Source organism: Mastigoproctus giganteus, chromosome 1, assembly GCF_048544385.1.
Source record: "Mastigoproctus giganteus isolate SK-2022 chromosome 1, ASM4854438v1, whole genome shotgun sequence".
In the NCBI taxonomy this organism is placed as follows: Eukaryota; Metazoa; Arthropoda; class Arachnida; order Uropygi; family Thelyphonidae; genus Mastigoproctus; species Mastigoproctus giganteus.
In genome coordinates this window covers 102,346,053-102,372,378 of record NC_143575.1, presented here as the reverse complement: position 1 = coordinate 102,372,378, position 26,326 = coordinate 102,346,053, and the positions used below count along the sequence as shown (strand labels likewise).

The window sequence follows — 26,326 nt, the reverse complement described above, 5'->3', positions numbered from 1 at the left end:
TAATATATGAAACAGGAAATGGTGGATGGGGAGATGAAGAGGGTTGAGGGTAGGCAGACAGGCAGTTTTGTTTCTTTCTTCAAATAAAATTTGAGTGTATGTGACATTGGCACATACACTCAAAGACTTACCATTGGCAGAATACCAATAAAGAATGAACACTATTAATGTCAACTGTGGACCAGATGATTTTTTTTTAAACTGCTGCATATACAAGGGGATATCAAAAAGTTTGTACCCTTACCTAGAAATAATAGCCCTAGACAGGTGAAATTTCACAGGAACTTTAACCCTTTTCTATGTACTCTTCATGTATAGTAATGCATTTCTGGCATCTATGGATCAGTTGTTTAATGCCTTGATCATAGAAGTCCACACTTTTCGCCTGAAACCATGATGACTTCCTGAAACTAATCAAAGCAGCGTCCAACCAATGGTTTCTTCATTTCTCAAAACAAGAAGAAGTCTGACGGTGCTAGGTCAGGAGAATAGGCTGAGTGCTACGGTAGTTCAAAGTGGCACTGGGCAACAGCCCAGTGAGCCGGTGCATTGTCTGACAGAAGATAGACACCTTTGGTTAACATTCCACGCCTTTTCACCTTCTAAGCATCGTGTAACTTTTTCAAAAGATTTCTGTAGTATTCTCCAGTATGTGTGGAGCCACAAAGTAGGAAATCTGTCAGGATAACCCCTTATCTATCTCAAAACACGGACAAGACCACCTTCTTCGTAGATAGAGTGGTCTTTGTGTTTTTGGGAGGTGGGGAGGAGGTGTGCTTCCACTGCTCTGACATGTCTTTAGTTTCCAGATCATACTGGTACACCCAGCATTCGTCATTTGTTACCAACTGTTCAAAAAAGATCTCAACATCCGCATTACACAAATCCAACAGTTGGCAAGAACATTGCATTCACTGACGCCTCTGCAGAAGCAAAGGCGTCAGCAATCTTGGAACCCATTGTGAGGAGACCTTAGACGTGCAGATGGTCATGTAAAATGCTGTGGGCAGACTCATAACTAATTCCCACTGCATTTGAATTGAAATGAATTGTCACTCATCTGTCACTCAGCACCAGCTGCTCAACCTTTGCAACTGTCTCACTGTCTGTGGATGTTGATGGCCTTCCTTCTCTTGGCTCATCAAAGACACTTGTACGACCACACTGGAACTCCCATTTCCACTTTTTTTTTGGTGTCATAGGATGGACAATTCTGCCCACACACAGCTTTCATTTCTTCTTACCCTGCAAATGAAGGAAACTTGATCACCGCTCAATACTCCACTTTGTCAACCAGTGTCCTTCCTCAGATTCTGAGCTCTGCCTGTGGTGTACGATCACCTATGGGAATGAAATTTCATATTTTAGTCATTGAATGTGCTGTAAACAACTTATATTAAAAATGGCATCTTCCTACTGATGTTTTATCTAGGTCAGGGTATGAACTTTTTGATACCCCCTTGCATAAACAAGGTATTTCAATTAAAAGGCACGAGTTTATTTTGCTTATTGTTAGGGGAGTTATCTATTCTGTTTATTTTTTTGTCATATTTGAGCTGAAATTTTTTAATTTAATATTAAAATTGGACTTAGTGTTACTATTCAGATTTTACAATTTATAAATTTAAAATTTGCCTGATCAACTGCTTTTTTTTTCTCAATAGGAAAGTTGTTCCCTGCCCTCAGTTTAGCCTAAAAATGTCAGTTTACTTTTGGAATGAATACAAACCGATTTTATATATATATAAATAATTATATACAAATATATATAAATTATATATACAGTAAGCACCGGTTATAGTGATTACCTCTGCAAATTGAATTTTGATTTATCAACAAACATTATCCAGAGGCTATAAAAATAAAGATATAAAGCACAAATTTACACTTTATTACCAAATGTTTATTACCAATTAAATGATACATAAAAATCAGAAGAATATTCTGATTTTGGCAAAATAAAAATAAATTTATACTTACGTACATAGCTTAATTAATATACATATTAATTAAACATAACAATTTGTAATATGATTATAATTTAAAATAGTCATTTATTTTAGATTGCTTTAAATTATCACTACAAAGTCTATATTCACGATCACTTGCACCAGTTTCTTCCAATGCTCTCCTCAGGACAGCTATAGCTTCACGAGTTTGCCGTTTTGTAATTGGAATTAATTTGGGTTCATCTTCATTTTCCTCCTCCTCGGTGAAATTATCAGTAACGACTGGACAATTTCTTCATCTGTTAAAGCTGTAGTAAGTTGTAGCTCACCATCTTTATCCACCCAATCATTAAACTTCTGTTCACCCATGTCTTCGGGCTTTTCAACGTGATCAGTATTATGACTTAGTTGTCCATCATGAATAATTAATCCACATTTTTTGAAACAGTTGCTACTGTAGGTTACGGAAACTTCATTCCAGGCACTCATTGTCATATGAAGTGCACTAGAACAGTTATCTGCTTTGCAATTGCAATATCAGATGATGTTCCCAAACCTTCATCTATAGACTATGAATCTTCGCCTCTTATCTGATCTATAAAGGCCTTAAAGGTTTTTATTATTCCCTGGTCGAGAGGTTGAATCAGTGATGTGGTATTTGAAGGTAGAAAAACTAATTCAATGTTTCTGAAAGTAAACTTTGTATGAGCCGGACAGCTGTCCAAAACCAATGCAATTTTTTTTTGTTTTTCTTATCCAATTTCAAATCCCATTTACAAAGATAATCTTCAAATAAAGAAGCTGTCATCCAAGTATTGGTATTATTGGCATATTCAACAGGCAGCGGTTTTACTCCTTTAAAACATCATCATGATTATTCCCATCATGTTGCATGTTAAAAGCACAGTAATCCTGTATTACAAGGCTACCGCAGACCACTGCATGATTTTTAAAAATTTCCTGCAGATGCAAAGAAATTTTTAAAAATCATGCATTGGTCTTGGGTAGCACTGTAGTACAGCCCTGTTTTATCGGAATCCTGTTTTTCTCCGTGACGTTTTCTGTAAATAATACCATGCCTCTCTCTCCATCTTGTCAGCCATCCGTCCGCCGCCTTAAACTCTTCGTGTAGTTTTTCAGCAAAATCATTAGCCTCTTGAAGAAGAATACTACGACTGATTGGTGCATTAAATGAGCTGGCCTGTTTGAACCAACAAACAGAGCTTCATCTATTGTTTGGCATTTCATGCTTCCTTTTTGTTTGTTGTTGTTGTTTGTTATTTGGTTTTTAGGAGCATTAGCAACTAAGGCCATATTGCTCCGGGGATACGCGGTGGTCATTCCCTGACCTTTCCACATCCTCTGTATTTGGTGGGCACGGGCTCAAACCCCGGTCTGATCAAGAAGTGTGTACTTCCTTTTTCTGGTTTCACTAATCACATTAGTGTTTAATGTGTGATGTGATTTTACCAATTTTGATAAAGATGACTGAGGCACTCCTAATTTTACTGCTGCTCCCCTTCAAGATATATTGCCTAAGTTTAATTTATCATACGTTTCTATAATTCATAACTTATCTTTTACACTCAAATCAACTCTTTCTGTTCACCGACATTTTTTTTTTTTTGGTAGTAAAATTTAAAACAGTAAAAGAGATAAGTTTCAATCAATAACAAAGCATGTGGCACACAAATTGGAACTAACATGACACACACAAGTGAGACTGAGTTTAGATGTATAGAAATGAAGAGCAGATTTCAGAGAAGGGGAAATATATTTCACCATAATAACGTGAAAACACAGAATTCCAGCTATCAGTATTATCGCAAATGAATAAGATCGAATTTATTACCCATTTATTGCACTAACAGAAAAGCACAATAAACTGGAAACTGCAAGCTGTTTTTATTATTTTATGGTTGTAACCTCCAGAAATGTGCTTTAGAAAAATATCACAGAGGCATTCAAAATTGATTCTTATAAACGAAAATATGATTCTAGTAAATGATGAAAGTGTAGTGCATTTTATTGATTTGGATCGGTTCTTCGAAATTTAATTCTATTGAGCGGCTGATTCTAATAACCAGTGATCACTATAACTGACGCTTACTACATATAAAAAATATATATATATATATATTATTTTTTAGCGCAGAATCAGAATTTTTTCTTATGCTGACAATATAAAATATTTTGTCTCTAACAAAAGATCTCTAGTGTCCGATGTCAATTTCCACGCCAACACTAAGCTGTATGAACTGGAGACACCTATGTAAAATCGGTTTATGGCTAAACTCAGACAAGTCAGCACAACTGACAATAACTAATAAGAAGATAAAAAATCAAATCATCTATTAATAGAGCACAGGTTAAGAAAGTCAGCTCGTACACCGACCTAGGAGTGACATGGGCCTTACCTTCCAAAGGCACGTTCAGAAAATGAGATCAAAAACTCTTGGTGCCATATGGGCTGTAAGACAGGAGATAACTGGGATTCAAAACCAGCAACTAGTGACCCAATATACCCAAAAGTATCGTTCCTGTATCCCTATATCAGTGTTTCCCAAACATTTTAGTCACGGAACACTTTTCATCTCACAATATATTTACAGAACACTTAGGAAACAGAAACACAAGTTTAGCAGGAGCCAAAGAACTGTTTGTCAATATTTTATTATATACGATACACTTGCATCAGGAGCATCTTTATTTCCAACACATGTAAAGCCGAAATTCAAGTAACTGCCACCATACTTTTGTTTTTGTCTTTTATTAGTTGGTTCCTGTTTTTTCATTTCGGATTTTTGGGGAACGAAAGGCTGCGATTGTTTTTTTTTTTTTTTTTTTTGATTTGGTAGTTGTTGGCGCATTGGCTTCTGTGGCCATATTGCACTTCCCAAGGTTTTTGCAGTACTTTGATCCAAGCCCGAGGCAGGAATCGAACCCGCGACCTTTGGGTTGCCGGGCATGTACTTTACCCACTCGGCTAGCCCGGTCGGCCCTGCGATTGTTGATCCTCACTTTGAAGTGTGACAACATTGTGTTCATTTTCATTGATCACAGTTGCAATACTAGAAGTACTCGCTTCTCATTTTAAAGTTACGTTTTTCGACCACAAATCCATGGTTATTTATTTTAATAATAATATTTTGAAATACTGATAATTATCAAAAAAAATTTATACAAGGAAGTAAGTTTAATTATGATATCAGTTTGTTTCCCTCCCTCCTTCAATCCGTGTACAGTACTTCACACTAATTCGCATATGAATGGCATGTTAGATTACTACATTGCTACTTTTTCGTAGACGTCATTACTTCTCTATGCAAAAGCCCACCAAAATAAAGTGTTCCGCAGTCTATTTGATTATTAGTCTTTGCCAGTACATTAATAATTGATAAAAAAAAATATGTTAAAAATTATAATGATACAAAAGTGGTGTACTCTACAAATATGCAAAGTTTATTTTATTTCATTTTTTCAATTGTTAATTATGATTTTTCACGGAACACAGTTTGGGAAACACTGCCCTATATGCTTTGACAATCTGGTCTTCTTTGGTCCATGTGCTTCTGAGTGTTGCAGCCCCAAATACTATTAGGAAATTTCTCAGCCTGGAATACTGGTTGCTCTGGTAGTTCCATACTGTATGCAAACTTGAACACAGCTCCGTGGATCTAGATGGTCACATTATGTAACATCTGCACTCTAGCACAACTTCTGACTGGGAGGTTAGATGCTCCTCAAATTGAAAATGTTGTGGTCAGGCCCCACCGTGGAGCCCACCTCCACTACCCTCATTGTCTCTGTAGCACTCTCCATAACATGGATGGATTAAGGTGGATGTTTCCTGCAATTTCCTCTTGAGCTCTTTAGAGACTTCAAAATGGACCCGGACAGGTACTGCCATGAGAAAATTGACAGGAAGCTCATTGCGGAGGATCTGTATACAAAACTGAAAATATAATGAAGAATGAAATTCAAGAAAGACTTCAAGTGCCCTTGAACTCATAAAAATCTGGAACGAATGATTTATAGTGTCTTCAAAAAGACTCTTATAGGACTGAGGATATTCCTTTTTGTTCAACAGAATGACAATCAGAATCACATAGGAAAATGACAGTCATTTACACTATGTAGTGTATGTATATTTTGTAATTTTAATTTTTTTCTATATACGTATAATGTTTTGTAAATTTTTGTATGATTTCTGTATCTATGTAATTTTTCCTCTCTATTTATTTAGTTTATGTATTTTCTGATATGTTACACTCTAATAAGTTTAGTTGGATGTATGTATGACAGGGGTGTTTGTTAAATAAACTGATGATAATAATAATAATTATATATATATATATATATAAAATAATCCTCTCAGAGCCAATAGTTCTAAAAACAAAAAAACAAGAAAGAAACAAATAGTTCTATTTGTTTCCTTCTTAAAATAAAATTAGTTTGTTTCAAAAACATACTGGTGATGTTTTTAGGCTAAACTAAGGGCAGGAAACAGCCTTCTAATTGCGAAAAAAATGCAGTTGATTAGGCAAAACTCAGATTAGGCAAAAATCAGAAGAGTAAAATCGAAATGGCAACACCTAGCCCAATTTTAACATTAAATTCAAAAATTTCGGCTAAAAAATATGACAAAAAAGTCCAGACAATAGATAATCTAAACCTGGAAATAAACAAAATAGATCCTCGTGACTTTTAATTGAAACAAGCTCTATGTATAACACACACATCTAACAAAAAAGAAAAAAAAAAAAAAAAAAATCCAACTGATCAGACGTCTAACAAAAAAGAAAAAAATCCAGTCAGTCAGACAAGTAAGTTAAGGAAGGTTAACATTTTATTATAGAGTACTGAAATAAAAGCACAACAGCAATTTTTTTTTTTGTTTTCCATGTGCTTCTGAGTGTTGCTGTTTAGAACCAAAAAATTAAAATACACTTAAGTAAACAAGAACATCCACAGGTATTAACTGTTTCAATGAATGCAGAGTATTAATGCTGGCCATCAGTAGGCAAGGAAGACAGTGGCTATGGTTGCACCAGCCAAAAAAAAAAAAAAAAACTTGTTTCCCTCTCCTAGCAGACAATTTAATTTCAATGTGTATCAACTTGCTAGCCAAAGGAAATTTTTCTACAATCGAGTCTATAATTATTTCCCCTTTCTTTATATCTTGCTCTTGGTTTTAGTGTCACTTAAATCTATTAAAATATCACCTTCATTCATTTTAATGCCTTTCCTCAGTCTTATAAACCTTCCATCAAATACCCTCAAAGGTACCTTGTTACAAAGTACTGCAGTCTTCATCTTGGAAATCTCTCTTCATGTGAGTGCCCTTCTGCCAAGCTCATCAGATTAGCCAGCCCCTTTGGATCTTCTTGAGAAGCTCAATCTCTCCCCCCCCCTCCCTCCAGGAGTGGCTTTTAGTAACAAGGTTGTGAGGCTGCATTTGTGGGCTCCAAGTACAGCCTCACAACTGCTTTATACAGCATATTTATAACTTCCCCATCTCTAACATGTAGTTGTTTCATAAATCATTAAAAAAACACCACAGGCTTGCTTGCCACTTATCTGCAATGCACAGATCCCTTTCTTTCATTCTTTCTGTACCATTTTTAATTTAACTCCTGGAGGGTTGAATTAAAACCCCAAATCTGTACATTTTATAGGATTAAAACTACCACCTATGACGATCACTGAAACCTAGTCTTTCTGAAGGAGAGTGCTTGCATATCATCATTAACACATTGACTGCCAAATACAAGTTAACTCATATTTGACGATCTGGCGCAGGACACTGCATACGAGTCAACTTGGACTGGTATGACTTGACTTACCTTTCAGGTGCAGCCACAAGTATATTCATAGCAAATATGTGTAACTGATGGATAGTGGGCTTCTGGGATAAGAATGAAAAATCAACCATGGTGTCAGAAAACAGAAAATTTATTCACAAATATATAAAGAAAAGTGTATTGCTAAAACTCACAAAAATAATATTATTTGTGATATTTCCTGAAACATCCTTCTACACAAAGAGCTGGCTTCTCTTGGCACACTGGACAATAATAGTTGGTTTTGTGGCATTTTTCATTCCTTGTATATACTCGACACAACTTAGTCGTACATGATTTTTTTCAGTTGGTGGCATAGCCTCTAAATAATGAATTTCACGTTCAGACCTAATCTTCTTTGTCACGTTTAGAATTTTTTCTCCAATAAAAGATTCAATGAATGTTTCTCTGAATTTCACACATTTTATAGTGGAACCTGTAACTTGACAGAAAAGGATGTATGTGTTATGTATATATATTTCCATAATATGCAATGCAATTTTTTTCGGCCATCTAATGGTTTTTCTTAGCGCTGAATAATAAAAGAGAATTTGATCCAATCGATCTATGCCAGGGATTCCACTATTGTAATCTTGAATTATGTTTGGTTTTATCGAAATTTTTCCATTCTGGTTAAGTACCTCGACCATTTCAACAATGTGTATATTAGAAACATTGAGAACTTCTCTTTTATCTCTCCACTTACATACTACAACAGGGCCATTTTATTGCCATGCAACTTCTCCTTTCTTCAATTTTTGCATCACCAAATCTTTTGGATTTTCTTTTCTGTTGGTGTGTAATGTTCCACATACATAAGTTTTTCGAGCAGACAACAATTTCATCAGAGCAACGGAATTATAAAAATTGTCCATATACAATACATATCCCTTGTCTAAGTAGTCCTCAAGAAAGTATAGCACAGCTTCGGCAGTATAACATATGGTTTTGTTCTGTTTCTTCCGATTTACCAGAGTAAAATTTTTATTTTCATAACAAGGCCGTTGGACTCGCACAGTTTATAAAGTTTGATTCCGTATTTGTGCTTTTTATTTTTTATGTACTGACGGAAATGTCTCCCATGCCACATCAATGACTCGTCAATACAGATGTTTTTATTCGGTATGTAATCATTGCGCATAACATTATTGAAATGATTCAAAATAGGTCTTACTTTGCATAGCCTGTCAGAAGATTGTAATGAATTACTGCAAAGTGAAAATATCATAATATTAATTGGAATCTATTTCGACTCATGATTGTCAAAACATAACATTGTAGAATGCACTTGTACTCTCTCATCAGTAACACTCTATTGTAACATCAGTAACATCATCATCAGTAACACACCAGTAACACTCTATTGAAGGAAAAGAACAAGGACCCATTTGTAATAAAAGTTCAAGGAACACTTTCATTTCTGAGATGTCAGTGTCCTTCCATCTTGACGACATGGCAGATTTTCATGATTGTCCACAATTTTGCATTGACCTTTTGGACAATATTCGAGCATAACTAAACTTTATGGATAATGGTAACAGGGGACAGAATACAACCTCTCCAAACAAGTGACAAAACCAAATATACTGTCACAAAGAGCAAAATATGGATAATGTAGACAATCACTTTGGTGCACTTTGATGTCCAACTAAATTTAAATCCTTACCAAGTTGTGTCCACAGTATTAAAATCTAAGGATTGGTTGATCTCTACTGAAATAAAACAAATCACAAGACACATTGGAAGAGAGCAACAATCCTTTGCAAGGAACAGTTATAATCACATATCAGGTTCTTACAAATGATTGCACCCTTGAATAACAAAATAACTCAAGCACTTATCCAAATTATATTTTGGCTGTTCCCCAGTGACCGAAAAGGAGTTTGTTCCCAAAACAACCCAAGTCTGAAATACCAAGTTTCAATTATTGGCAAAAGTGAGTATAACTGCAAAGTAAAATTTGATAAATAAAACACAAGCCACTCTTTAACAAAATAAATTATACTGATCAAAGGGCAGGTTCTGAAAATTCTTAAAATTTCTCAACTTTTTATTTCTTAAAATTCTTAACCTTTCCAAAACATGCTTAAAGCAAATAGTTCTGACAATACAAATTTCTCAATTTTTTATGCAGAAAAATAACAAGGACCAGTCACACTTTAAAACTTAAAACCAAAATCTCTGGATTTAAATGATATCTGTATTTGACTAGAGTTCCAAGCCTTTTAGGTTGGCCACCAGAATGAGCTAATTGTTTCTTTAATTTGTCCAACAGTGAAACCAAAATTGCTGCTATGAAATAGTTCTCTATGGAAAGCTCTTACCTTTTTTCTCACAGACACAAATTAAAGAAGGAAACTTTTTCTCCATTTAATTTTCCCTAAGTAATTCCAGAACAATGAATATCTGTAAAGTAATCCTTTTACATGTAGTCAAATGATCTCTGGTTCTTTTGCATTCAACACTTACTGTTGTTTCCTGAATACTATAATTATATAACTCTGATTTTGATTAAATAAAGGATTTAAGACACTTTCCATTGGGAAAAAAAAAGCTAACATGGGAAGTTGGACTTGTTGCTAAACAGTGAAAACAAATATTATCATTAAGATAACCTTCAGTAAATCTTTACTGGAAAACTAAGTGCAGCATCTTAGCAAAAAACTGGAATACTCTGTATTCAAATTTTCTGCTTCTCTCAATATCACTGCTAAGATGCTGCACACTCTCAGACATCAGCAATAGCAGCAGTGAAAAAGCATAACTTGGCTATGTTAATTTTTAGTAGAGTGAACTAACAAAGCTTATATTTTTGGGCAAGGAATGTGTGAATAGCCTTATAACAATGAGTGGTCATACAAAATGAAAATACACAAAGGTGATTACCTAAATTATACCTTTTCTTAATGTTAATATGGATGCTTTTTTATGCATTTGTTTTAAATAAAAATTTCATCATTTGTAACTAACCGATATAATTTAGAGACTAATTTTGTTACTTCCTTTATAACAAATTTGAAAGTTAATTATCTTTATGACAATGTATCAGTATTATTCCAAAACAGAAAGGCAGAGGAAACACTGGAATGCTAAACTTTCCAAGACCGAGGAGTGAAAAAAAAAAAAAAAATATATATATATAAAGGATGAATAAATAAAAATGCAAAATTATGCTGCTCATTTTCTTTGACAAAAAAGACTATTTGTACACTCAAAATTCATTTCCCAAGAATAAGCTGTCAACTAGACATTTTACTTTCAAGTTAAAAAACTTACTCCATGCTCCTTTATTTGGCTACATTTCCTTTCTTTCTATTCCCAATTATCAAAACTCTGCCAAAAAAAAAAATAAATTAATTAATAATAATAAAATAAATTTTTGGATCTTAGAAGTCCAGTACTGTGTGTCTTAGGCAGTAAAACTGAAACCAGTAACTCAGTTCCGAAAATGTTTCCAATCATGGCAGAAGAGAGTAGCTTCATATAGAGCTGACTAAGTGAACCACTTTTATGTTCAGGTTCATGAAATTGTTCCTGAAACCTTTATCCACAAGCCCACACATACAAGTGAAATTGACAGAAAATTTACGAATTTTACAGTTTACAGTAGCATGCAAATTAATGGTTACATGCCAATTATATCGTATTTATTGAATAAATACATCAAAAAAGTGGCATTAGTAAACAATATGGTCTCCTTTGACTGAAATAAGTTATTTCACTATATTTGGCATAGATTCCACCAGTTTTTCACAAAATTTTGGCATTCCTGGATCAAAAAACAAAACTTGAATCATTTTAACTTTTGTTGTGCACTCCGTTTTTCTCAATTTACCTTTACAGATTGCCCACAAATTTTCTAGAGGATTAATGTGAGGTGAATTATCTGGTCAATTGTGTAATGCCATTTCCAAGCTTTAACAGCTCTCAAAGAATGACAAGCAAACATTTTGTACTGTTCATCATTCCATCAACAGGAGCAATGTCACATGGTCCTTTTTCTGAAAATACTGGAGAAAAAATATCAGTCATAGTAGCCTAGCCCCCTTAGGTGGCTTCCTTATCCACCAGACCTAACCCTACTCAATTTCTTCATGTACAGTTTCACTAAACGATGCAGTTTATCATTCACCATTAACATAAGACACAAATTAACTAAAGAGCAGGATAATTTCTATGGCTCAAATAACTTCTGATGTGGCTCTATAAAGTGTGGGCAGGAACAGAATTTCTTTGGGATGTTTTACACATCACTATTGATATTCATATTAAGCACCTATTAATTTATTTCTCTTCATTTTCATATCACTTGTTTTCCTTTCATATAAAAACAAAAGTTCTTATAAATGTTTTCTGGAGCTGTAAAACTAGTTTTTAATTACCATTTGTAGTGCTCAATGCATCAGTAAACTATCACACTTATAGCAGCAATAGTGCTTTTAAAAAATTCTTAAGTATATGGGCACAGTGAATATATCTCAATTTTTTTCCTGGTAAATGATACTATAAAGATCATAGATATCAAATATCTTCAACAGTGGCAAAGTATTTCCCCCCCCTCTTTTTAAAATCTCATCCTATCTTTAAATGTTTAAAACATGCTGTGAATAGATATCTCTAATGGATATCCCTCGCTTCTCCATCAAATACACAGATGAAAAATTCAGTAGATTTTATGGCATGTCAGCATTTTGTGTCAGTTTATTTTGTCTGTACAGGGGTGTGTGTAAATCTACACCAGTGTTTCAGCCTTCACAATGCAGATATGCATTGTGCAGACTGAAAATGTTGACCACTTCCCTCAAACTCATGAGGGATCCTCCTACTACTTCCACTCATTACAGTCCTGAGTGAAGAGTCCCTAAAAAATTCTCCAGTTTCTGATGCAATTCAATATTCATGTTTACACCAAAGGAAATTATCAATGAAAATAAAATCAACATCCAACTGATATTTAATTGCTGCTGAATAAGCTGGTAGGAATGCTACATGAATGGAGATAAGAAAGATGCAGTCATGCCAGTGCCCTCAGGAAATTTGGATATGGTCACCAAGCACAGAAAGAATGAAATTTCTAAATGGTGAATGGTGGATCAGAAAATGTTTACACCCTCACAAGTGATTAGAGGGTGCAGAACTGTTTGGTACTAAACAAGATTCAGAATGCAAAGAGAAAAATTAAATTGGAAAGCATCGATCACTATACATTCAAAGTATTTTCCTGTATACTGACTTCGGTTTCTACCTTGCATGGTACTTACAAATATAATGAATCACATGATTTATTACATCTGTAAGGTGCATTCAAATTTGAAAATAACAATAAATGAATCTGTATTTTCACATCTTTCAAGTGAAAACAGTCAGAAGTTGTTAAATCTGGTAACGTGGCACAGTTTCAACATTTTTTTCAGTGAAATCTTCACTTTAGTAGCTTGAATTCCAACAACTTGGCAGGATCAATTTACAAGCCAAAATCCATCAAAATCGCTTCACTGCTGCCATGGAGTAAAGAGATTTATTTATCCCATAGTTGAAGTGCACTACAAAATTACATTTCATTCCCATATAATTTTAACAAAATGGGAGTTTGGGGGGGGGGAGAGTTTAGAATACTAAAAATTTTGTGACCTCAAACAAAAAGCAAGTTTAAATTTATAATGTCTCCTAATACAGCTATATATTTAAAATACCTATGTTAGAAATTTAATAAGAAAGGTTCATACTTACTATTTGCGGCTGTTTTTCGGGCTGCGTGAATGAGATCTGCTGTAATGCTTTTTGTGTTTACGCGAACGAGAATGGCTCCTAGAAAAGTTTAACAACTGTAAATGATACAATTTAAAACAGCACACAAGAAAAAAATAATAATAATAAATAACTAATGCATTAAACTGAAGGACATTTACTCATTAATCAAGTAAGATTAAGTTTATCAAACTTATGACAATTCTATCAGAATTCTTCTATATAATTTCCAAATTGTTTTCTTCTGTAGATTTTAACTTCATCTTACAGATGCACACTATCAGATGACCAATTCTCTGATATCGATAATAAAATTAATGACGAGGTTAATAAGCATTTGCTACACCACTGTGTATGCTTTTAAATTGATCTCCATAAGAAACACTGATGAGGCAAATGCATCCAAGGCTTGGGGGATCCTTTCATTATAGTTACTGCTATCAGAAATATGAAATGTTTAAGAGCTTCATCAACATCACCATCCAACACTGCATCCTTTTGAAGATTTGTTCCATATTTCCTGTAAGTAAATGTAACCCCACATTCCTTGTAATTTTCTGTAATCAAATTCATCTTACAAATCGCACTTAACCCAAGCAGTGCAGAATGTTTAATTATATATTTTTCAATTCCATTATACATTATACCCTTACATAACATATTTTAGTTTCTGACCCCTGTCTATCTATGATACATTCTCTTTGTTTGGAAGGTGGAACAGGTCTGTTCAAAAGCTTTTTTTTTTTAAATAAATATTATAGAAAGAAAACTATATCAAATAATAATAATATTATACTGGGTGACTGAAAAGTCTACATACATAGGGAAAATGGTCACTTTTTTTTAACAAACGGCCACTTTATTCACATAACATTCTCTATATGGTTGTCACACTTTTTTTGGGGACTCTTTGCAAATGCTGTCAGCAGCATGTCGGTTGTGCCTTCATTGGTGGATGTTCATGGACAACCACTTCTCAATTGGTAACACTTCTAGTCTTTCTGAACTTCTCAATAAATTTGGCAACAGTGTCATATGCTTGCTTAAATTATGTTTAATTTAAGGTTGGCTATACTGTTTATAATATTTTTTTTTTTTTTTCAGTTTTATTTCAAATTTTAAGGACAGTCAATGTTACAATAATTGGGGGATTATTAATGTCATATCTGTGTTGGTTCATTCTCAGATGCAAGTTTTTGCTGGTTTATCCAATGTAGTTGGAATTTCACATAGAATATGTAAAAATATAAATTATACTAATCCTTTTGTAAGATAATGGTGCTTCTGCACTTTCAGTTACATACATACAAAAAAGGTATGGTAAGACAATGTGCTACTACATAATTTGAACTTCCAATTATTTTATTGACAATTATGAGGCTTATTACAATCTTGGTTAAAGTAATCAAGATCAGAATAATTATATGCTGTACTCTTCTGAAATGTGTGGTAGAAGGCATATGTGAAACCATGTTAGTATCTGAAAGAGACCCAAGGCATAACTAAATTCTTCAGAAAAATTTTAAACTACTCTTTTTTTTCAAGGAAGTTGATAGGGTTCCCCACTAAATGAATCTTGTCTTGTTGAAGGTTCAGACTAGAAAGCACCAGCTTTCATCTCTAACAATAATAGAAATAATGAAGATGTAATGAAGAGTGTGCAGAAGGTCAGCACCAATTGCAATTTCCTTTTGCTCTAGTGTCGGGCTACATGGAACCAAAACTCACAGTTTTCTTTTACCCAAATACTCGGTCAAAACTTGGTGCCAATTGTTTTTGCTTATGTTCAACTTTCTCTGCCAGTATCCAAACTGTTACTTGGTGATCGAATCAAAAAAATTTGCACACCTGTTGATGATTTCAGCCAAATATGCAGTGGAAGGGTGGCACTGTTTATGTGTCCATATGATACTTTTGCCTATAAGTGTGATCAGCACTTTGAAACTAGAGGAACATACCAAATGATCTGGATTTTGTGGCATAAGGCCAAATGGCAACTGCATTGATATATCCTTATTCATTAATTAGACCCAATTTTTGCAATTGCATGTGTTGTGACAGGAATGGATATGCAGAATTTTTTTTTTCTTTTTTGGAAATAGAAAACAGACTGCTTCAGGCATACATAAAATTACACACACTGGCCAAAAAAATATGAACCTTTGTATTGAGATAGCCAGAGACAGAAGAAATGCAAATAAATGCAAAGAAAACTGATGTGGGGTGATGACACATGGTTCAAGAAATGAAACACATAACTGATTTCTCAAAATCATATAAATCAAAGGTTTTTAATGACTCGAAAGCAAGCAGTTCGTCCACATCTCAAAGGTGTAAATGTAGCAGAAAAACAATACTTCAAGAGCAAATCCATCATACTCTAAGTAGGACCGTACAAAAAAATAGGCCACCCAGAGTGCAGCAAATAACAGCTGAATTCAACCAAGCCCAGAATTGCTCTTGAATTGCTGGCAAATAAGTATGCTTATTTGCAAGCCACTTGTTTCAGAGAAAAACAGAAAAATCTGCTCTTGCATTGGTGCTGAGAACAGCATGGTTAGACAGTGGAACAATGGAAGAAAGTCATATGTCCAGACAAATCATGTGATGCACTTGGTTTTGCACTGATGATAGGCAGAGAGTGTGGCGAGAAACACAATGCGATGGACCCTACTTGTCTTTTTAGCATTAGCATTAGTTCAGGCATATGATGCAAGAAAGCAAGCTTATAGAGCATCAGCCAATAAAAAAACCAAAAAACCCATCCCATTTCACCAATCCAGTCACTCCAAATGTTTGTCTAGTTCAGCCTTAAATTTATTTAAGCTATCAACTTCCACAACCACAACAACAGATGGAAGTCTTTAATAGCAATCAACTACCTGCTGGCTAAAGGCAAACTTCTGCACATCTATTCTATAACTGTCTTTCCTCAATTTAAAACTATACCCCCCCTTCATGTTCTTAATCTGAACAAGTGGAAGTATCCCATCAGTGTTGAGCCTGCTCAAATCATTCAAGGCCTTACACACCTCATTCAGATCACCTCACAGGTGCCTAGTCTCCAGATGCTGCACCTTGCAGAACTTAAGCCTCTCTTGGTAAGAGCACCCCGTTGTTCCTCTCACCGATCTTGTTGCCCTTGTCTGTACTCTTCTAGCAACTCTACATCCTTCCTAAAATGAGGCTTCCATGCCTGTACGCAGCACTCAATGTGTGGCCTGACCACTGTCTTGTTAAGACAACCCAAGTACCTGGAAGTGGCATCATGGTACGGGGAATGTTTTGTTGGCATGGACTGGGTTTGATGGAAGGTTGTATGTCATACAAAGAGTGCCTGAATTTTGTATCAGATCTACTGCACTCTGCAATGATGGACTTTCATGCTGAAAGTGATGGCCACTTTATGGAAGAAATGCAACAGCTCATCGTGGCAGAATCATGCAAGAATGGTTCAAAGAACATGACACAAATTTCCAACATCTTCTCTGGCCCTCACATTCACGTGATCTCGATCCTATTTCATGTGGAATATGCAGGGAGAGCTATTCGGCAATGAAGTCCTCTTTACTTCAATTTTGTCACAGCAATGCAATATTTTGTTGGAAGACCAAAACTCAGCTAAACGAATCCATGCCACGCCATACACCACTGTTATTTGAAACAAAGGTGGCCTGATTCGATATGAATAAAGGGTCATATTTTTTGGCCCGTGTGTATATTATAAATAAATAAATAAATAAATTTTCTGTTTATACTCCGGAACGACCAAACGGTCAGAGGAGTTCACAAGATAAATTGAATACAAAAAATAGCACCGTATTCAGCAGTCACGGGCTTGAACCCCGGTCACTCAAGGCACGTGTACTTATGCACCCACGCACCTGACCATTAGGCTACGGTGGCATAGCTACCAAAAAAAAAAAAAAAAAAAAAACTAACTAATGAAAGACATACGGGGTGATTCTCATGACTTTACTTTTGTAACTTCAGAAGCATATTCCCAATGCTTGTTTCCAGCGAAAAATGTCACAAACAGGTCTAATTCTCAATAGTTATGGAGTTATCATTATCTGGATATTAAAATTAGCAGAAGAGATGAACAATAGATAATAAACGTTGAAAATGGCTACCCTCAGATTCAATAACCACGCTTGCTCATTTGTGAATTGTACTGGTTATGTCACTGTAGGTATTTAAAGTTTTAGAGTGATTATAATAATAAATTGATTGAAACAATTTAATTAACAAAAACACACGTTGGCATATATGTAGTTTACTTTGAACTGAACTATTATTAAAACTGGCAGTTATTAAACCATTTGAATACTGTGTGTCAGCATGCTGTTTGTTTTGTAAATTGAGTATGTCTTGTAATGTTTTTGGATGCCAAATATACAAATATGATGTGAGTTTATGGGCTTTGTGAAGCAAATACATATGCTACTGTTGCTACCAAATACCTAGATGATTTCCAAATTGAGGAATTCTGGGTCACAGAATACTTAGAAATATCTTTCAGAGATTGAAACGGACAAGTGAATTTTCTTGCATATCAATTTCGGCTGAGTACTGCAATGATGAAATGTGGCTGAAAAAGAATTCATCAATCAAATGGTACAGCACAGTATTTGTGTCAGTATTTCAGGCAACTTCATGTTTCTGAAATAAAGTATGGAGAAAATATTGTTGGGGAATCCCCCCATCCCCAAGAATGGATCAGGGATAATGATAGTGTCACTACTGAAACAAGCATCTCCCTGAAAAGTTACTTTTTTCTTAAGGTACCTAAGCTTGGTAAAAAGTGACTGGTATAGCAATTTTTTCTGTATCGCATGGTCTTTTCACAAATTTACAGAATAGGCTGTTGGAACTTTCATTCAAAATTCCAAATATCAAATCTGCTGCTATGCTTATGGAATCGTATATTGCCACACACAATAAAATCTTTTTTCATGATTGCTGATCCACAATTCCATGTCTAGCAACAGGTTTGATTTTTGGCATTTTGAATGAAAACTCCAGCTGCCTCCTGTGTAAATTTTTTTAGTAAAACCGAAACATTAAGCTTTATTCAATTAAGCATTAATTCATGTACAGAATACATTTCAAGCAAAACCTTGGTGTAAGTGGCCTGCATATGACTGCTTATGAAATTTTGCCACAAATGTTCAATATTTGGAATTTGCAGAGAGTAGACATTTCTCCCTTTCCTCTGTTGATGGGTGGATTAAAGACTAAAGGATTGGTTGTTTGGATATTGACTACAGTAGACTAATTTTTTGCTTGCTTAATTTCTTTAATATATTGTAAATTTAAATTTTATACAGTGGACTACTTATTGTAATCACTATGGAGCTTAGCTAAACTGATAACAATAACCAAAGAAATAATGCAACTGTTCAGCACTGTTTACTGATGTAGAGCAGAAATGTGTCTGTAAAAATGTGGAAGTGGATAGAAAGAAAACATTAAAATCAAGCAATATAAAATACTTTAATGTGACTCGACTATTTCTTCTAGAAAGTAATCAATAAAATGATACCACCATAATGCTTCTGGAAATCCATACATGCCATTAAAAACAAATAAAGAAAATACTAAAATCAAGAATTAGAATAGAGTTAATGCTCTACTCCAAAACATTAGTCAGACTGGAGTATAGATCCAGAACTTTCTTTTATTTTTGCAGTAATGAGCCACACAACATGTCAGAATTCCATAATAAACTGGGATGTAACATAGTCACTTCTATAGCACCTGCATAAACCATGATAAAGCAAAAAAAGTGATAACATAAACTGAAATGCTGATTACAATACGTGGCTTTTTTTAAAATATCAGTATGTCTGATCAGGACTTCATAAAAGTGATAACACTATAATGATAAAACAAGAAAAGCATGCATTATATTATACAGTGGTACCTTGGTTTGCGAGCATAATTCGTTCCGGAAACGTGCTCGTAATCCAAAGCACTCGTATATCAAAGCGAATTTCCCCATAAGAAATAATGGAAACCCAGATGATTTGTTCCAAAACTCAAAAATATTCATATACTGTAAAAATGATTAATACAAAATACATACCTTTTTATATTTTTAATATGTATATAAAGTGCTTAGCATCATAGTCTAAATAAGCGCCTTAGTCTAAATATTTTTAATATTTAAATTTAATATACATAAAGCAATCGAATTTATTAATTATTGGGTAGGACGACTTTCACTGTCTCTAACGGAATCACTGCTATCTGTTGATTTTTTTCTTTTTGTGCGACTTTAACAAGGAATCTTTCCAATGACACTTGCTTTTGCCTCCTTTTGAGGATTTCACGGAAATCAGATTCATCGCTTGCACTATTACAAAACGAGGAGGCACGCTTGATACACATAAACAAAGCTGCGCGCGTGTAGCAACTGAATAAACAACACCATAAAGGCAGAGATACACTATTAACACCTCACATTTTACTAAAGCACATTTCTAGGGGTTACTATCATAAAACAATAAAAACAATTTCCAGTTGCGTTCCTGCTAGTGGAATCTGTTATAAACTGGAGTAAACTCGATCTAATTGCATTTGCGGTTATACCGATAGCTGGAATTGTTGGTTTTTACGTTATTATGGTGAAATGTGTTTCCCCTTCACTGATATAAAAAACCATAAATACATTTTCAAAATCTTCTCTTCATTCCTATCGGGTTGCGTTCGGTTGGGGTGATTCTGCGTTCGACTGCCATTTCTTGTAAACACAAAGGCTAATTGTGCATAAGCGAATTCGGTTCGTGTTATATAAGATATCGTTCCCCTATTTATAAATCGTGTATGATCGAATTCGTGTAGTGTAAACACGTGTTATACGAGGACTGACTGTACTCGTATTGCAAGACCTCGCTCGTTTATCAAGTTAAAATTTATTAAAAATTTTTGCTCGTCTTGCAAAACACTCGCATACCAAGTTACTTGTAATCCAAGGTACCACTGTACATTTAATTTTGATAGAAATTGTGATATTTTGTAAATTTAGCAATGGCTATTACAAGATCCACATTAAATACTTCATCTAAGGATATAGTGACTCACACGGAAACTGCAGCATGCAAAGCTAAATGAATATTTTGCATCTACATTCACACATTCAAGGAGGGGAATGCCAGAGGTGAATTAAACTCTGGCAGTAAGCTAGATAATGTAATAACGGAGAGAAAAGTGGAGGAGAAATTGTTGAAGATAAACATAAGAAAGGCACCTGGGGTGGATGAAATCTATCAGTTATATTATCCAGTTATAGCAAACCTTTAACCATATTTATGAGAGCTTCCTTCGACTCAGGGGAGGTACCCACGGACTGGAGATGTGCAAATGTGACCCCAATCCACAAAGGAGGATCAAAGGGAGACACAGGTTTGTTTGTTATTTGGTTTTTAGGAGCAATAGCAACTAAGGCCATAATGCTCCGGGGATATGCAGTGGTCATTCCCTGACCTTTCCACATCCTCTGTATTTGGTGGGCATGGGCTCGAACCCCGGGGGAGACACAGATAATTACAGACCTGTTAGTTTAACTTAGCTATAGAAATGAAGAATTCCAGATATAGAAATCCAGTGAAATTAATGGAGGTACTGGTTAAAGAAGCATGGTAGGATCATCTAGACAAGACTTCAATTATAGCTCGGACACAGCATGGGTTCATTAAGGGGACGACTTGTCTGACCAATCTGATTGGATACTACGATGTAGTCACAAAGGAACTGTATGCAAAGAATAATTTTGATATCATATATTTGGATCTTAGAAAGGCTTTTGATACTGTTGCACATGGAAGACTCCTGCACAAATTGGAGCAGTGTGGCATTGGAGGCAAATTGCTGCTATGGATAAAGGGATGTTTGAGTTGGAGAAGACAGAGTGGTAATCAATAGACACTGCTCTTCGTGGACTAATGTTATTAGTGGAGTCCCTCAGGGTTCAGTGTTGGTCCATTATTGTTTTCTGTATTCATCAATGATATTGATGATTGTATATCAGGATTAATGTCCAAGTTTGCAGACAATACAAAGGTCAGCAGGGTTGTTAATGACACTAATGACAGTACACTGCTGCAACAGTATCTAGAAGAGTTGAGCAGATGGGCTGAGAGGTGGCAACTGAAATTTAACACTGACAAATGTAAAGTACTGCATATGGAAGCAGTAACCCCAGAGTAATGTATCAACTGTGTGGTACTACACTGACAGTGGTAGAGTGAAAAGGACCTGGGGGTTGTGCAGGCAGATATGAAGTTTTCTGACCAGTGCAGATGGTCTCTGAAGAGTAGCTCATGGTGTCTTGTCAATGATATACAGGAATTTTTTTTAGCAGGGATAAGGAGGTGATTATCCCCTTGTATAAGCCAATGGTCAGGCCACACCTTGAGTACTGTATACAGGTCTGGAGGCCTCATTTTAAGAAGGATGTAGAGCGATTGAAATGAGTACAGAGAAGTGCAACAAGATTAGTGAATGGAACAAAGGGTCGCTCTTACGAGGAAAGGCTTAAGTTTTGCAAATTACAGTGTCTGGAGATTAGGCACTTGGAGGTGATCTGATTGAGGTGTATAAAGCCTTGAATGGTTTGAGCATGCTCAATGCTGATGGGATTCTTCCCCTTGTTCAGAATAATCACCTAAGAGGGCATACATTCAAATTGAGGAAAGACAGTTGTAGGATAGATGTGCAGAAGTTTGCCTTTAGCCAGCAGGTGGTTGATTGCTGGAACAAACTTCCATCTGTCATTGTAGAAGTTGATAGCTTAAACAGATTTAAGGCAGAACTAGACAAATATCTGGAGTGAGTGGATGGGTGAAATGAGAAGGGTCAGTTTTTTTTTGTTGATGCTATATAAGCTTGTTTTTTTGCATCATGTGCCCTTGCTAATGCTAAATGCTAATTCTCATGTGAATCATGAGTTCATTGCTTGCACAGCCTGTGTCATGCATTCAAACATCATCTAGTTGTTAATCAAAGCTCAACTGACAATTCATTTCACTGTTCCTGATGTATGGTGTGCACCAATCTCAAATTAAAACTTGGGACATTATTAGAATTTGAGTCACTGAAGAAATGGGTGTTTGCCCTAGATTGAAACCTAGAATAAAGTTTGCCCTAGATACTAATGAAACTGGGAGCTAGTCAGGGACTCAAGATGCTAGTAGCCTGTCATGTATGAACCCCTGATTCGGACCCCAGAGCAGAATAATCAAGTGCATATTGCACTGGTTCTAAAGGATTTTGTTCACTGGGAGATTTTATTGTCAGGGAAATGGGTAACATTTTTTTTGTAATAAGGATAGGAGGACCAGAACCATGGTGTATCAGCCAAGAGCAACAATAAATAATGCCAACAGATTATCAGATTTTAAGTGGGGGTTAAGAGAACATTATCATTTGTGTGGGGACTAATGATGTTAAGCACACATAAACTGATGATTTGTTAGATAAATATAGAACCATGCATAAAAATATCCATGAATCAGGTGATAATGTCCATGACTATAATTCTGCCCAGGCACAATAGAAGGGACTCTGCAAGGCTTGTGGAGAGAAATTTTTTATCAGAATTGCCTGCACTTGTAGAAGGGAACTGTTTTGTAGAAATGTGATACATTTGAATAAAGACAGTGCAAAGGTTTTTGTCAGTATCACTGAAGATACCTTAAGGGTTCAGGTAAGTGGCTAGTTGAGAAAGGGACAGAGGTAATATAGATACACATCTATCTGATGATATGGGTCAAGGTAACACTTGCATGCATCAAAACGTTCTGAGGATAGCAACATTTAAAATGAGGACACTAATGCTAAGAAACAAGCTTACTCCAATAGTGTGTCAGGAGTGCCAGTAAAATGAGAGTGAATTTGAACTCATGGGTAGGATGGCGCACTATGGCCATAGTTGCCGATGCGCCCAATAAATTCCGAAACAAACATCATGGGTAGGACAACTAACACTGGCACAAGAGGGCTAGTGTGGTACCACAAGAAAAACAGATGGAGTTTCACTATGGTATGTATAATGTATTTAGGAAGAATAATGAAGATAAAAGGGATGGGGATCATGCTACTTATCAAAAGCAGCCTGAGTGCAATGATAGCTTTCCCATATTCAGAAGTCACTAGTATAGAATCCATGTGCTGTGAATTAGCTGAAAGCAAAAGGTATAACGGGAGCAGAAGAAAACTACAGATCAGAAGATTGTGAAGATTACGATGAGAACCTCTATATGCAAACAAAGTGGGTGGGCAATTGTGAATGTTATTATGGGTGATTTCAATTTTCTCCAAATTGACTATAGCAAGTGGAAGGGGAACTCACTATGGGAAACAAAATTTTTAAATCAACTAGACTTATTTTTATCAACACATCAAGGATAGTAACAGGGGCAGAGTATACACTAGACCAGGGGTGGGCAACTTTTTTCGTCAGCGGGCCGAATGAAATTTTCGTATCATGATGCGGGCCGAATGAAATTTTCGCATCATGATGCGGGCCGGAATAGATTGAACAATTTAATAAAAAAAATCAGAACATAAAAAAATGTTATATTACTTGAATTACCAAATTATTAATGTATTTTTAAAAAAAGTAAATACAATATTTAAATTTGTCAGAGCTCTATCTGTTTTGACAAAATTTTCAAAGTATTTTGTTGCTTACACAAACCACATTTTAAATTTTCTGCTTCAATTTTCATTTGTTCCAGTGAAAATAGCTTATATTTTACGAAATGTTTTTTTTTGAAAAATGCCTTTTTAGATTATATTCTTTAAAAACGGAAATAATTTCGTTACAAACCAAACAAACAGCTTTATCGTCTATATTTGCAATTAAATATCTGAATGTCCAATTATCATTGAAAATGCGGCATTCGGCATCAATTTTTCTTTTTTTTTTAATTGGCTCATTTTATGGGCTATAAATTATATTAAATTAAAAATTGTAATAATTAAAAAAGGCATAAAACATAAAATATCTCGCACCAATATTATTTTTTTCAATAAGAAGTCAAACCCAAAGGAACTTCGTTCAATCGATGCTACAATAATAATTAGGAAATAACTCTTTGACGCTGCATAGAATCACTTGGTTACTGTTGTACTGGCCGCGATTCCCGATTGAACCGAATTAAGCTGAACGTTTACGGCGAGTGTAGTCAGGTATGGATTTTCTGTATTTATGCATTTACCGAGGGGGCCGGATTCAACATCGTTGTGGGCCGGATGTGGCCCACGGGCCGGCTGTTGCCCACCCCTGCACTAGACTATCATCATCCACAAATCAGGTGCTATCATAAGGATGACAGTACCTGAACTATTAACAGAGGATGATCGTGGAGATATGTTAGATGATTGGGGGGGGGGGAGAGAAGTAGCAGTTGTTAAAGGCAAAGGAATGGGTTTCAATTTTAGGAAATGACATTAGGAGAGCTTAAGGTACTATATGGCCGCTATCAACTAAGGAGATAGTTCACAGAGTCTGAACGCATTAGAATTATAACACTGGACAACACGTAAAACGTTAGAAAAACGAAAACCAACCTTGACTAATTTCATGCAGCTTAACACAAAAATCACATTAAAATTTGTCAATTGGCTGTTGTTCTCGAATTACAGTTGTGGTCTCATCGTAATTGTGCGAATACTCCGGATTACTTCTGTTACAGATGTGGAGAAGTCACATTAGCTTCAAGAGAGCGTCCCTTTTAACTCAAGACATAAAAAAACCTACTCCTTGTACTTAAGGTGAAAAGTAGGCAACCAGGGCAGGAACTGGGCTCCACACATATGCTGCACTACCTGTTCTTCAAAACTCAACCCATATGTGAATCGAAAGGGACATCTTATGCCTTTCCAAGTGCCCATGATATGGAGTGAGCCAACAAATCATGTCACAGACTTAATTCTGTATGGTGCCTCCTATTAGAAAAGGGATGACAATGAAGATAAAGTGGACAGTGACGTACCCAAAAATACCATCTGCAATTCGTCCCATGCCTCACAGTGAAGTACTACCTATTTCTGAACCACCTGACCATTTTTCTGTACACTCTGATGAAAATGAAGAAACCGATAAACATCAATTTGATATTATATACACGAAGTACAGCAGCCATCTATGTCAAGGGATCCGTTTTGTCCAAACCTTTATCCTTTTGAACCACATAAGATCACAGAAAGTGAGCTTAATGACCTCATCAGGGATGAGTAAGTGGAAGTATCTCATCAGCACTGAGCCTGTTCAAACCATTCAAGGCCTTGTACACCTCAATCAGATCACCTTGCAGGTCCCTAGGCTCCAGATGCTGCAACTTAATGAATTTAAGCCTCTCCAGGTAACAGAACCCCTTTGTTCCTCTCATCAATCTTGTTGTCCTTCTCTGTACTTGTTCTGGCAACTCTACATCCTTCCTAAAATGAGACTTCCAGACCTTTACACAGTACAAGGTGTGGCCTGATCATTGCCTTATACAAAGGTATAATCACCTCCTTGTCTCTACTAGCAAAATTCTTATATATCATTCAAAAACTCCATGACCTGCTCTGGCACCCCATCTGCACTGCTCAGAGAACTTCATATCTTACTGCACAATTACCTCCAGGTCTTTTTCATTCTCCACCTTCCTGAGTATAATACTGCTATCCTGCTGCAGTAGCATACCGTCTTTACTATCATTAACAACTCTGCCAACCTTTGTACCATCTGCAAACTTGGACATATACAATATCATTAATAAATACACAAAACAA

The 26,326-nt window shown here is 35.5% G+C and overlaps 1 protein-coding gene across 2 annotated transcripts in view; it reads right to left on the bottom strand.

Moving 5' to 3' along the window:
• Positions 1 to 26,326, bottom strand: part of LOC150091063 (transformer-2 protein homolog beta-like) — a 160,767-nt gene that overhangs the window by 98,892 nt on the left and 35,549 nt on the right. For both annotated transcript variants that reach the window (XR_016547404.1, XM_090381536.1), the window contains exon 3: positions 13,523 to 13,600. Coding sequence is in view for 1 of the 2 variants with exons in the window: in XM_090381536.1 (XP_090237662.1) it covers positions 13,523 to 13,600 (78 nt within the window). In the remaining variant the exon portion in view is untranslated. The remainder of the gene's footprint in view (positions 1 to 13,522; positions 13,601 to 26,326) is intronic.